Here is a 12718-nt window from a genome sequence, read left to right on the forward strand (position 1 = left end):
TGAATAAGAATAGGATAGAATTGTATTATACACAATTTATTACTGTTTCTGTAATGCTGTCATTACCTAGTAACTCAGATGGAGGATCATTATCATCAGGTATTTATATAGCGCTACTAATTCCGCAGCGCTGTGAACGCGCTCACATCAGTCCCTGGCCCCATTGGAGCTTACAGTCTAAATTTCCTAACACACACGCGCACAGACAGAGAGAGAGAGAGAGAGAGAGAGAGACTAGGGTAAATTTTTGATAGCAGCCAATTGACCTACTAGTATATTTTTGGAGTGTGGGAGGAAACCAGAGCACCTGAAGGAAACCCACGCAAACATGGGGAGAACATACAAACTCCACACAGTGAAGGCCATTGTCAGGAATCGAACTATTGACCCTAGTGCTGTGAGGCAGAAGTGCTAACCACTGAGCCACCGTGCTGCACCTTTACTTATAGCTCCTACTGCCATCTGGAGTAAAAGGTTTGTTATAATATAAAAATGTTAACTCCATTCCCCCCACACATTCCTTTCTGTTCCCAACTTACTTAGAGTCACCCCTGTAAATTATTTTAGCATTATCAAATAGTCATTGGCCTTTCAGTCTTAGGCAACTTGGCCCATCAAAGTACGTATTGGTGTCCTTATTAGCAGACAGAGGATATCTGGTTGTACTTATTAGGGATAATGTTTTACTGATCACACCAATGTATTAATCATAGCCACATACATTTTCTTTATTTTTCTTCCGATTTATTGATGCAGCACGTTGAAAAATGCCTATAACATGCTTGCTAGCCTCCTAGGCCATGGGCATCATATTGGTTAGTTGAAAATAAATGTTCTATTTATTTAATTATAATGTGTATAGTTTTACAATTCTGGAATTCTAGAAGTTAATTCAACCAATGAGATTGAGCTTGCACAATGTAGGCACAATGTACACCTGCCTATGTTTACTCCAGAGCTAGCAATTTGCACACCATTTGCCTGAATTTTGAGTTTCATCTATAGGTGTTCTATGCATACATGACATTTGGTCATTTCCCACGGGCATTTGCATTTGACGCCAAAATTCCTTTGGACTAGTTTACCTGTGTGGAGTTTGTATGTTTTCCCTGTGTTTGCGTGGGTTTCCTCCAAATGATCCGGTTTCCACCCACACTCCATAAACATACTAGCTATCAAATTGACCCTAGTCTCTCTCTCTTTGTTTTTAGGGAATTTAAAAACTGTAAGCTTCAATGGGACATTGACTGATGTGAGTGAGTTTTCTGTACAGCGCTACGGAATTAGTGGCGCTATATAAATAGCTGCTGCTGCTGCTAATTGCCTACACATAGACATGCAGGAGTAGGGTTTGCAAGAATACTCTGTGCTGTTGTTAACATTGCAATACCTTGAACAGGTTGCTCTGCCCACTTGCTCTCCTACATGTCTTGCTAGGTTGATATCACCTCTGATATTAACTATTAAAAACTGGTTATAGACAAACACACCTAAAAAAAAAATATATCATTTTAATAGTCTGCTCCGAAAAGTGTACTGTACCTGCTAATAAAGATATATTTGGAGGATTTGCTAAGTTCACAACTTGGGCAGGAACTCTTATTGTCGCAGAAGTGTCTAATTAAGTGTGGACAGATTACGAAGTCTTTTAGGGTAAAAAGAGCTGTGTTGTAAAGAAAAAATAATAAAAAATAAATATATTTGTGGCTTTACTAGCACCTTATAGTACGCCTACAGGATGCTTGATTGTAGGACACGGATAAACATTTGTATTAGCTCTACTTTCAGAAATAGCTTAATTATAAGAATACATCAGTCATAAGATAATTTTATGGAATCTGGCACTAATATGAAATTATATGAAATTAGTTAGGAAGGTCAATCAGATTAATACATTTTTTAAAAATTTTCAATTACTTTAATTATTTTCTGTTATGAACAGTAATCAATTTATAATCAAGACAAGTTATCATGATTAAAATGTAATGAATCCCACCCACCATGATTTTAATCTGATTGTACTACTTAGAGACATGTATGTGGACCTAATCTTAAATCAGACCTTGGAAAAAAAGCATAATATTTGATGGAGTATTTTGTGTTGGTGCCTATTAAATCAAAAGTTACAAATTGAGTGATATCACAACCAAAACAGCCCACACAACCTAAACTATGCAGCCACCACCTTAAGTGTTTAATTGGGTGTCATTAGGAGCATAACACAAAGCCCCGTGTAGCTATCAATGTATGCTCCCCTATTTTTGGGATCCCCCACCAGGAGATCCCTGAGAGGAGGTCCAAAAGTCAAATACGACGAGGGTGGCAGATGCGATTCGCATCACCATGGCCCCCAGCTGCGCCATGATGCAATCACATTATTTCACAGCAGGGTGTGTTGCCATGATGACGCGTCTTCAAGATTCCACCCCAGCCCACTATTGAAGATGGAGAGGCGGTATCAGGGAGAATGGCCAACTCTCCTGGGATTCCGAAATTTAGGAGTCTGTGAACAGTACGGGAGACTAGGCAGGCATGTGGCAATCAAAGGGTTTGTTTAGAGGATAAAGAACACAACTTAAAGTGTTTAGTTTTAATATTAAAAGATAAGCTGCTTATGCATACAAAATGTTATAAAAGTAACATTCTCACAAATAAGCAAACAGTTACAAAACAAACGTGGAGAAATAACAGAAAACCTTTACACCACCAATAATTCTGTACAGATCTGATTCTGAGCAGCAGAGGTTTTTCAAATGTACTTCAAATCAGGTCTCAAAGTATAACAAAGAATTTAACTGAAATTCTGGATTTTATACTAAAGACCCCTTCCCTTATTAAGGAAATAAGTCTTATCTCAAGTTAATGATTTTTAAGATTGACAAGCTTACACTTTGGCTCTTTAAGCATTTTTTCAATATGTGATAGCTTCTACATGTAAGACATAATGATAGTGGTTTATTCATCCTTCATAACACATTGTAATGATCAGATACACACCAAACAAGATTGAACTATGATATTTTCAAACCAAGATAATAACATTTCCTGAACCATATACAGGCTACGCATACGTTTAACCTCTCCTTGACAGATCCTATTATGCTAATGCCAAATATGTCATTGTAATACCTGTGTTATGAAGTACACAAGTTTTATGAAGATTAAACTCCTGTTTCAATATAACCTTTCTGTCCCTCTACTAGATCATTTCTTGGATGATGCATATCGGAATCTACACATTTATGACTTGATAGCTACAGCTTGCTTTGCAATGTTTTACATTTCCTAAGTTATGTGGCTGTAAGCCAGAATTGGACGCTAAGTCATTTCTAGGCGACATGTATAGCAGGTTATCAAAATTCATGATGCACACATGATGGACTCTGAGCAATCAGCCACATTGAAAAAAAAAATCCCAAAATATTGTCATTTAAAGTTCCAACAATCATTTATCAGAAACAGCTCTGGAGCCGACGGTGTAAACACTGTATGGTTCTTTCCATAATACTGCTCATTGATACAAATCTCCCAGCTGCCTTATGCTAATTCGTTGGTGGAACTATCGATGTTGCAGGGGGAACAGGGTCTACTGGGCCCATAAATAAACCTGTCTGCACATTTCACATTTGCCCTCCACCCTTGCAGTGCAACATGGTTTTGCCATGTTCTTACCTTCGTTACCTTATCTTTATAACCCAGTGCTTAGCAGAGGCCCTAAATATCCCATTTTAAGTCATGCACGCTATGTCAAACGGGACCATATTTCTCCACTTGACCACATTTGACATACATTACATCATATTTCCATATGCTGTAAATTGCAAATTATTCAAGCAGACATCACAACTTTAATGAATGATCTAATTCCCCAGAAACCAAACATTAACTTGAATACAACCCCTATGATTAGTTTACGCATAAAGGATCTGATTCAGCTTTGAAAACATTGTGAACACAACGAGGTTTAAAAAAAAAAAAAAAAAAAAAAAAAAAAAAAAAAAAAAAAAATCGGACGTAACTTAATCCGCATGTATTCAATACAAGTGGATCTCAAGAAATATTTCCATTTGATTTGATTTGATTTTACGGCTCCCTTTCCGCCCTTCAAGTCGTAGACAGTCGGAATTGTCATTTGTGTTTGCTGGTGCAAGGTCCATTTCTAAGCAAGCGCAGAGCAATTTCACGCAAGATACGACAAGTATAGGAACACGGGTCCGAAGATGAATCAGGCCACTTGACCAATCAAGTATACTAGCAATTCGGTGTGGATCTTTGGTAAAGGGGTCCTATGGCATTTCTATAGCAAATGGAAGTCCTCTAACTTGTACATGCAGCAAGTCTGCAAATTGTTATGTAAAGATCTGACCATAGCCCAAAATGGGCTATTCCTTCTGCACTGAATGGGTTAAAAGTGAGACACCTATCTCTTATTTTCAACATCTATATTCGATTATCAAGTGCAGCAATGTTATCAGTTTATTAAGGTATTTAAAGCAGGAAATTCATCCTACCCATTACAATTACATTGCAATAAAATAAATTAATGAACAGCTGTGTTCGCCATCATTACTGAGATGTATTTTCTTGTTTAACAAAAAAACCTTACTATATGGGTAAATAAGGGAAACAAATTGAATAATTTGCTGGATTGTGTTCTTATAAAAAAAAACTGCAAATGTTGACAAAGGGGTTCAAATAAATGTTCTTGAATTTAAAGCACACAATACTATCTATATGGTAGGGTAAAAGTAACAATGCACAAGCTTCAAGTATAATTAAAAAAGTAAAGCAGTACCCTGTTAAATAAAAGAGCTTCTGAATAGTACAATGTGTAGGTGACTATGTCCATTAAATGTAAGGTCTCTTAATCTCTTAAGGTATCTTAATGGCTATGACACGATGGTGGCTGCCATCTTGGATTGTGAGAGTGTGCATTCACATTGCCATCTTTAATAATCTTGCCTTCCCCTCCACTGGTCATGTATCTTTCACTCCCCCTCATCCTGATGACTATATAAAAGTACCTGTTCTGGCAATATGGTGCCAGATGGCCATATCTTGTTAGCCTGCTGGCTGTTGGATCGTTTTGATTCATTTATCCCTGTGTATTCCTTGTGGATCCTGATATTAAACTTTCTTGTGTCATTCTTGTATTATCCCGTATCCATTCCCACTCAGCAGATCCTGGTCTCCAGGGCTATATGCTTCTCAGCTAATCCTGGTATCCTGTATTCGTAGCTTTTTGAGTAATCCTTCTTTCCTGATTTTCCATATCCTGGTCTCCTCTTGCCAATTAACCTTTTCTAAGGTCAGTCTTGCTTGGTACTCATCCAGAGAACCGTGTTCTGCGTGGTGTTAACAGTGAAGACCAAGGGATCAACGTATTAACTTCCCATTTTTGCAAGTCACCGTTATTTGGCGAGTTTGCACTGAAAATTTAAAGCAGCAATGGCTTTAAAGACAAAACAATGCCTTTAAAGCCATTGCAGTTTAAAATTTTAATACAAACTCGCCGAATAGCGTCGACTTGCAGAAAAAGGAAATTAATACATTTACCCCCAAGCCTCCTTCTTGGGGTCCTTGGCAAAAACATTAGTTAAACGCTGTGTTTCTATGGTGGGTAGAGCTAAATTAGACAGATAGTGAGAAGCCTACCAATTCTGTGGGCTCTGTGATAGGCTGGGAATGAGTTGTAAGCGGGTTTCCAGAATAGTGTTGCGTAAGACTATAGCAGAGCTCCTAACCATGGGCAGACATACCACCTATAGCACAGGGACACTGTGAAACAGTAGGGTCTATAAGATTAGACATCTCAAGTCTCCTGAATATTCAGGAGACTTGCAATTAAATAGTTCCTCCCTCCTCTCTCATTGTTGCCTGAAATCTCTCAGTGCTGCTCACCCATTATACTTATTATAGTGCAATACCTATGACTTTTACTGGTGGCATAATTAATGCCTTCAATATAATGTGTACGGTCGTATTTTACATCAGCAGTACTGGTGGTATAAACATTACTGGTGGCATAATGCATAATAAGATCATATAATGTGCATAGCGATTGCTGGTGGTACAATGCATGTGAGTGGGCACTGATACAGACATTAGTTTATATTGCACAGGCCCCATTGGAAAGCAATTGTATGATAGCAGGTAATGGTCTTAAGGTTTAGCACATTACTAACTTCTGACACTATGGGCTAGATTTACTAAGCTGCGGGTTTGAAAAAGTGGGGATGTTGCCTTTAGCAACCAATCAGATTTTAGCTTTTATTTATTTAGTACCTTCTACAAAATGACAGCTAGAATCTGATTGGTTGCTATAGGCAACATACCCACTTTTTCAAACTCGCAGCTTAGTAAATCTAGCCCTATGACTCTATCCATACTAAAAATGTCATTATGCCCAAACATTCATAGTTAGTTTGTACAATGTGCATGGATGGAATGGTATTTTTTAAACAGGTTAGATAGCACACTGTTAACAATATACATGAAGAGAAGTGGCATAAGGGTCCGCTGCGGTCTATGCCCGCTACTACCCCTGGCAAATGTCTAAGCAGAGAGACCGGATATAAACCTGCCTCTTACAGTCTTCGTATATGTAGTGTTGGGCGTATTGTGAATAAGATTAACATGAATTGTTTCTTTCCTGTAAATCATCTCTAGCAAATCACTTCAATAGAACAACCAAGGTCACTTACTGGACATAATGGAAAGCCTGTCATATTACTATTCAAGACAAGGGAGAAAATTTTTATGTAGATACGGTAGATGTGCTCTGGCCTCATACATCTTTCAACAAACTTGTGGAAAACATTCTCTAGGAATTCTAAATGATACGTGGGCAGGTTGTAAATGCTCCACATCCCAATCACTATGTCTGACAACAGCTCCTGAGATATTTTTTGCAGAGTATGTCTAAAGTGCATTCACATCCCCTCCCAGTGTTGTAATATATGGATTAATGGTACCTGCAACTTCTCAGAACAAGATAGATTACAAGTTTATTGATTGCAACAGCTAATGTTTTTATATTCTCTTTTAAGTAAAATAAAGTGGTTCTGCATACCTTGGGTGTCAACACAATTGCAGAGCCTCCATTAATGCCAATGATGGGCATAGATGTTTGTGCAGATATAAAGTCAAGGATCTGAGCCACGGATTCTGTGCGTGTGTCATCTTCAAAGACAACTCCGTGGATGCGCAGGCTGGAGAGAACGTCACATATTTGCAGGATAAGGCTGCGGGGGTTTGTGTCATTAAGTATTACTGAAACCGGATTCACTTCCATAGTAAAATTGCGGAAAGCTGAGGGTGCAAAACGGGCACTCTCTGGTGGGTAAGATGTACCACTAAATATTATGGCCACATTAAGGGATCTTGGGATTTCCTCTCGAAATTCTAGAAAAGGACTAGCGCATGCCAGGGCCATCAAAAATAGCATCCTAGCAGCAGCGGGCACAAAGGCAGGGTTCACAGCTGGTGGAAAACACATCTTGAAGGGTTTTGGCATCCGATCTAGGTACAGAAAAAAAAAAAAAAAAAAGAAGAAAGTTGATTACATAAAGAAGTATAGAAAGTGTTTATAAAGACATATATCACTATCTTGCTTAAAAGTAAATAAAATAGTATTCTATAAACAGTATATAAATTTCACTGGTTTGATCACATTGATTTAATATGTTACTGTTTATGCTTAAAGGAATACTCTCCTTGGGGAAAGGGATCCCTTGTAGTTCTTTGTATACAAACTTGCTTCCACCTCCACATCATCTGCACAACGTCTTCAAGTTTAAATACACCTGCTGCAATGATCTTCCACAATGATTATTAAAAACTTGCTGATGTTGAACAAATGATGCATCAATGGGGGTGGATATATATGTATAGTACTGCAAGATATGCCTTTCCCTGAAGAGGAGAATCTTCCCATGTAAGTAGTGTCACATACACTGAGGGCCTGAGTCATTAAGGAGAGTGAAGCATAAAAAAGGAGTAACTTTGCACCTGGGCAAAACCATATTGCATTGGAGGGGGAGGTGAATTTAAAATGTGACAGATTTATAGTTGGGGTAGGACATGTCCTAGATCAGCTTTAAATTTCAGTGTAAAAGTAAAATGATCAAGTATTTGTGTGCTAGATGAAAAAAACAGTCAGTATTTTCCTTATGTGTAAAATAATTAACTAATTTGCACCCTTTGCATTGAAATATGGTTTGTCCAGGATCAAATTTACACCTTTTTTGTCTTGCTTTCTTTAATGACTCAGGCCCTGAGAGCGTTTCTAACCTTCTGTAAAATACAAGCAAAGACTTATGGATAAATACACCACATGAACCTATTACGTCTATTTAAATAAGAAATAGTCTACAACAGTGTATTTAGCCCTTTAACTAAACCACATGGACATAATCAGCACAATAAAGGCTTTTTTGCAGACAAGAGCTTATATCATGTTGTGCGTTTTGTTTTTTTACTGACACCGCCAGCTACCAAGAGAAAAGTGTCTACAAAATGCTGCTGGCACAGGGATCATTGATCTGTCAAACATGCATGAGCTGTTTACACAGAAAGTAAGATCCAACATAGGTTTGACGTTAGAAACTAGAACATGCCCCATATTCTTGTTTTGGTCTTTGTTTATAGGGGGCAATGCTAAATGCAACTGAGCTAGGATCACTTATGAGACTGTATTTGCATCCATAACATGTACAGCGAGGATGCTAACACAACCAACATAGGCCATCATTTCTCAGTTTATGTAAGAGCATTATATAACAGAAGGGTGGCATTTAACCCTCTTTGAATTGAATTGGCACCAATCACAATCCATAAACCCCATGTTTGCATCATTATGTCTAACCATCAGGAGGTAAATATATAAAGCTGAGAGTGTACAGCGGGTTTGAAAACTTTAAATGTTGCCTATAGCAACCAATCAAATCCTAGCTATCATTTTGTAGAATGCACTAAATAAATGATAGCTAGAATCTGATTGGTTGCTATAGGCAACATCTCCACTTTTCAAACCCACCGGATCGCTCAGCTTGATAAATTTATACCCAGGAGTATAACAAAATCTTTCTTGTCCTCACATCTGCAGTTTTTGCAAATAAATTATTGTATTTGTTGTGGAAAATTGAGACAAAGCAGAATGCAGAGATTCTTTACAGAAAGCAAAGTGTAAATAAATGAATTGAATAACAGTCTGATATAGTATCTCCATCCTACACTGAGTGTCAATAGACAAGAGTTTATATACTCTTAAATAGAGCATTATTGACATACATTGAACAACTCATGCTCAGTTCATCATCAAATTAGCCAGCACAGTCATTATGCATTATGAGAAGAGAACATGTATATCGCAGACAAAACATCTATGTTAAGTTTTATATCATACACAAATGATACTTGGCTGAACACCAAACTATCTGATTCTGTGAGAGCCAAGGTCAATACTGCTTCTTAACTTTGCCATAGAGACACATATCTTATCTGTCTATATTTATAATAAAAATAAATCCTCTGTTCAATTTAACCCTTACATATGACTTTATAAAGCATACAGTGGCACAGCACATCACAGGGAAGATTAGGGGCCTGATTCATTAAGGATCTTAACTTGAGAAACTTCTTATTTCAGTCTCCAGGACAAAACCATGTTACAATGCAAGGGGTGCAAATTAGTATTCTGTTTTGCACATAAGTTAAATGCTGCCTGTTTTTTCATGTAGAACACAAATACTTGATAGCTTATTTGTACACTGACATTTAAAGTTGATATTTGTGTGCTACATGAAAAAACAGGCAGCATTTAACTTATGTGCAAAACAGAATACTAATTTGCACCCCTTGCATTGTAACATGGTTTTGTCCAGGAGACTGAAATAAGAAGTTTCTCAAGTTAAGATCCTTAATGAATCAGACCCTAGGATATCACAATGCAGTTCAATAGTTGTATGTTGTAGGAGTACAAGACAGCCTTGATCATTATCGGTACACAGTTCAAGGTCATGGCCTCACTGAATAACTAGGGCCCATATGACCTGCACTAATTAGGATTATGTCACACACAAATAGTTTATTCTTTATAGATTAGACACGGACATATTTTTACAGTGAAACCTTATTTCAAAAGAGAATATTTTTCTTGATTGGTGAGCTGGCACATAGTACTAATCCATGATCATATCACACAAAACAATTTACATATTCAGAACACTAATAACAAAAAACAATCACATAGAGGCTCAGTTCAGTATATTTAGTTACAGTAGTTTTAAGGCTGTGAATGATCCATTTTATGTTCCATCATATCCCCTCATATAATTGCTATATCCTTAGAAATTTCACAGATAGCAAAAATAAATACTAACCCTGCTGGTGCCAGAGAGATATAAATACATGCCTATCATAGGAACAAATTTATTGGTCGTCTGAGACTCTTAACCCCTGTGCGGTTTCTGCAATAGAATTTGTCTACTGCTTTTGCGGCGGTGAATTTCTTAAGCTTGAATATTGACTCTGTCATGAGGATGACCTTCTAACATCCCCTGAGAAACAAATCTTATTCCTTGACTCATCTACTTAGTCTCCTCTCCTAGCTCTCAAAACTCCGCTAACCATCTTCCAGAAGCATTTCTTTTAAGACAGCTATTTGCATGAACATGAACTTCAAGTCATGATTCTCTTCCATTAATGTCTTTAAGATAAGACCAGATGGATTTGTAGAACAGACAGGAATTGCTGAATGTACAGACATTTATAATTATTGGGTACTGATTCGCAGAGCGTTACAGCACATTTTGTGGAAACAAATGTTTTGTGTTTTTTTTTTCACTGTGAAACAAGCACATCTAATATTGCTCATGATTCTTTTGTCTCCTAGTAAATCATTACAAACAAATCACTTGCAAACTGTGCATCCTATCTATTGAAAACAACATAAAAAGCTTTTAGCAAACGGTTTGCAATGCCAGCAAAAACATTATGATAGACTGGAAGAAATAAAGCCTTTGATCTTATTAACCCCATTGATACTGTATACAAGTTATAATAATCTGTTTTGCTGTCAGAAAAAGTTGGCTTTTCATTTTAGTTTGGTGCATCATACAGCATGGTTAAATCTCATAGCAGTCCTGAGTTCCACTAGGTAAAAGGGACTTGGACTATCAGAATGGAAAGGAGTCATAGCAATATGGGTTATAGTTGGTGGATCAGAGACATACCATTATTGATTGGGGAGTGTATCCCATTGTGTCCCAATCTGTAATAAACAAGGTTGCATTCACAATGGAGGCTGTAATCATTGATGTAAATAAAGCTTTCTGGGCACCAGCAGTAACTTAATTTAGTGGTAAGGGGTCTCACACAGTATGTGGAAAAAATACGCCAAAAATAGAGGATGCCCTGCAGTGTAAGAATACCAGGTGAAGGATGACGCATACATAATTCTAAATAGTGTTGACAACTCCGTTCCCTAAGGTAGTGATAAGCACTTTGAATGAAATATCATTGGAGTGTGTGTGTGATCAGTTAGATCAATGCAATCATTTAAATATAGGTGTGTTAAGCAAATAAAAACATACATACAACCAAATTACACAGCATTACATCATGGTGTAATATCACTTCCTATCCTAGTTATCATACACTATGACCACTTCCGTGCCTAGCACTGGAGGTCTTTTATGAAGTGCACCCAATGCACACAACAAAACAATTTGCCTTTGCACCAATGCCCCTTATTGGTCCGCTGACCACACATCAAGGATCATGCACTCAGCAGTAACCCCTACAAACTATATGTGAGCCTCGATGTGCGGAGAAGGGGAAACATCTGTAGAAGGGGCACTGTGGAATAACTTAACGCCTATGGTTTTAGTATCACCCATTTCAATTGAATATCTCAGTTAGCAAGGGATGCTAAAGTTCCATCAGTTCTGTTTTAAATACTATTTATTCAGAGAAAATCAATACAGAAAATCAATAGGTTAATATCCTTACGGAAGCTATTATTGTAAAACTAAAAAACATTATATAAAATGCAGGAAGCAACAATAATTAGTTTCAATCAACCGCTCTTGAGAGCTTTGGGGACAATGAAATATTAGCAAAAGCGTATAGAATCACAGAACCTGTAGATCCAATGCACATAACAAGTCATTCCCAATCTTCATCTGTCACCATTCCGTAAAAATAAACAGATTTATAGATATAAACAACATAAATATTGCTCTCAAGAACATTTTATTTATTTTATAACATTGAAAGGACTACAAACAAACTTAGTGATCGATATCCAAACTAATATCATTAAGATGTATGAATCTATCAGTAAGTATCTTTATAGACCAATTGGAAAAGCCCCAGAAGAGAAAGGGAGACGGAAGTTTGAACTTTTGTCTTTCTTTTCCATGATTCCTACCCGTCTCTCCCACCAGTGCCTATCCCCACATCCTGCATGTGTTTATTTTACATTAAGTCTTGCTGCCTCCTAGTTGTGAAGTGATTGGGAGGTAGGAAGGTGGCGAATGACATCTGGGGATCAAGTTTTCTGCACCCACAAAACAAACCAGTTGAATTGGAGTTTCACCATTGTAACACTTGTATTATGTTATTTGGATATCTATATACGAATTATATGAAAACATACTATACACAAGGATAAATTGGTCTGTAAAAACTTATCATTATGCTTCTCAAAAATATA

General features: G+C 37.2%; 1 protein-coding gene across 6 annotated transcripts in view; it reads right to left on the reverse strand.

Moving 5' to 3' along the window:
* Positions 1-12718, reverse strand: part of GRIN2D (glutamate ionotropic receptor NMDA type subunit 2D) — a 557401-nt gene that overhangs the window by 317064 nt on the left and 227619 nt on the right. For all 6 annotated transcript variants that reach the window (XM_075191487.1, XM_075191484.1, XM_075191483.1 and 3 more), the window contains one exon: positions 7073-7521. In XM_075191487.1, coding sequence (XP_075047588.1) covers positions 7073-7516 — 444 coding nt within the window. In that variant the 5' untranslated portion in view covers positions 7517-7521. The remainder of the gene's footprint in view (positions 1-7072; positions 7522-12718) is intronic.

Source organism: Mixophyes fleayi, chromosome 11 (genome assembly GCF_038048845.1).
Source record: "Mixophyes fleayi isolate aMixFle1 chromosome 11, aMixFle1.hap1, whole genome shotgun sequence".
In the NCBI taxonomy this organism is placed as follows: domain Eukaryota; kingdom Metazoa; phylum Chordata; class Amphibia; order Anura; family Limnodynastidae; genus Mixophyes; species Mixophyes fleayi.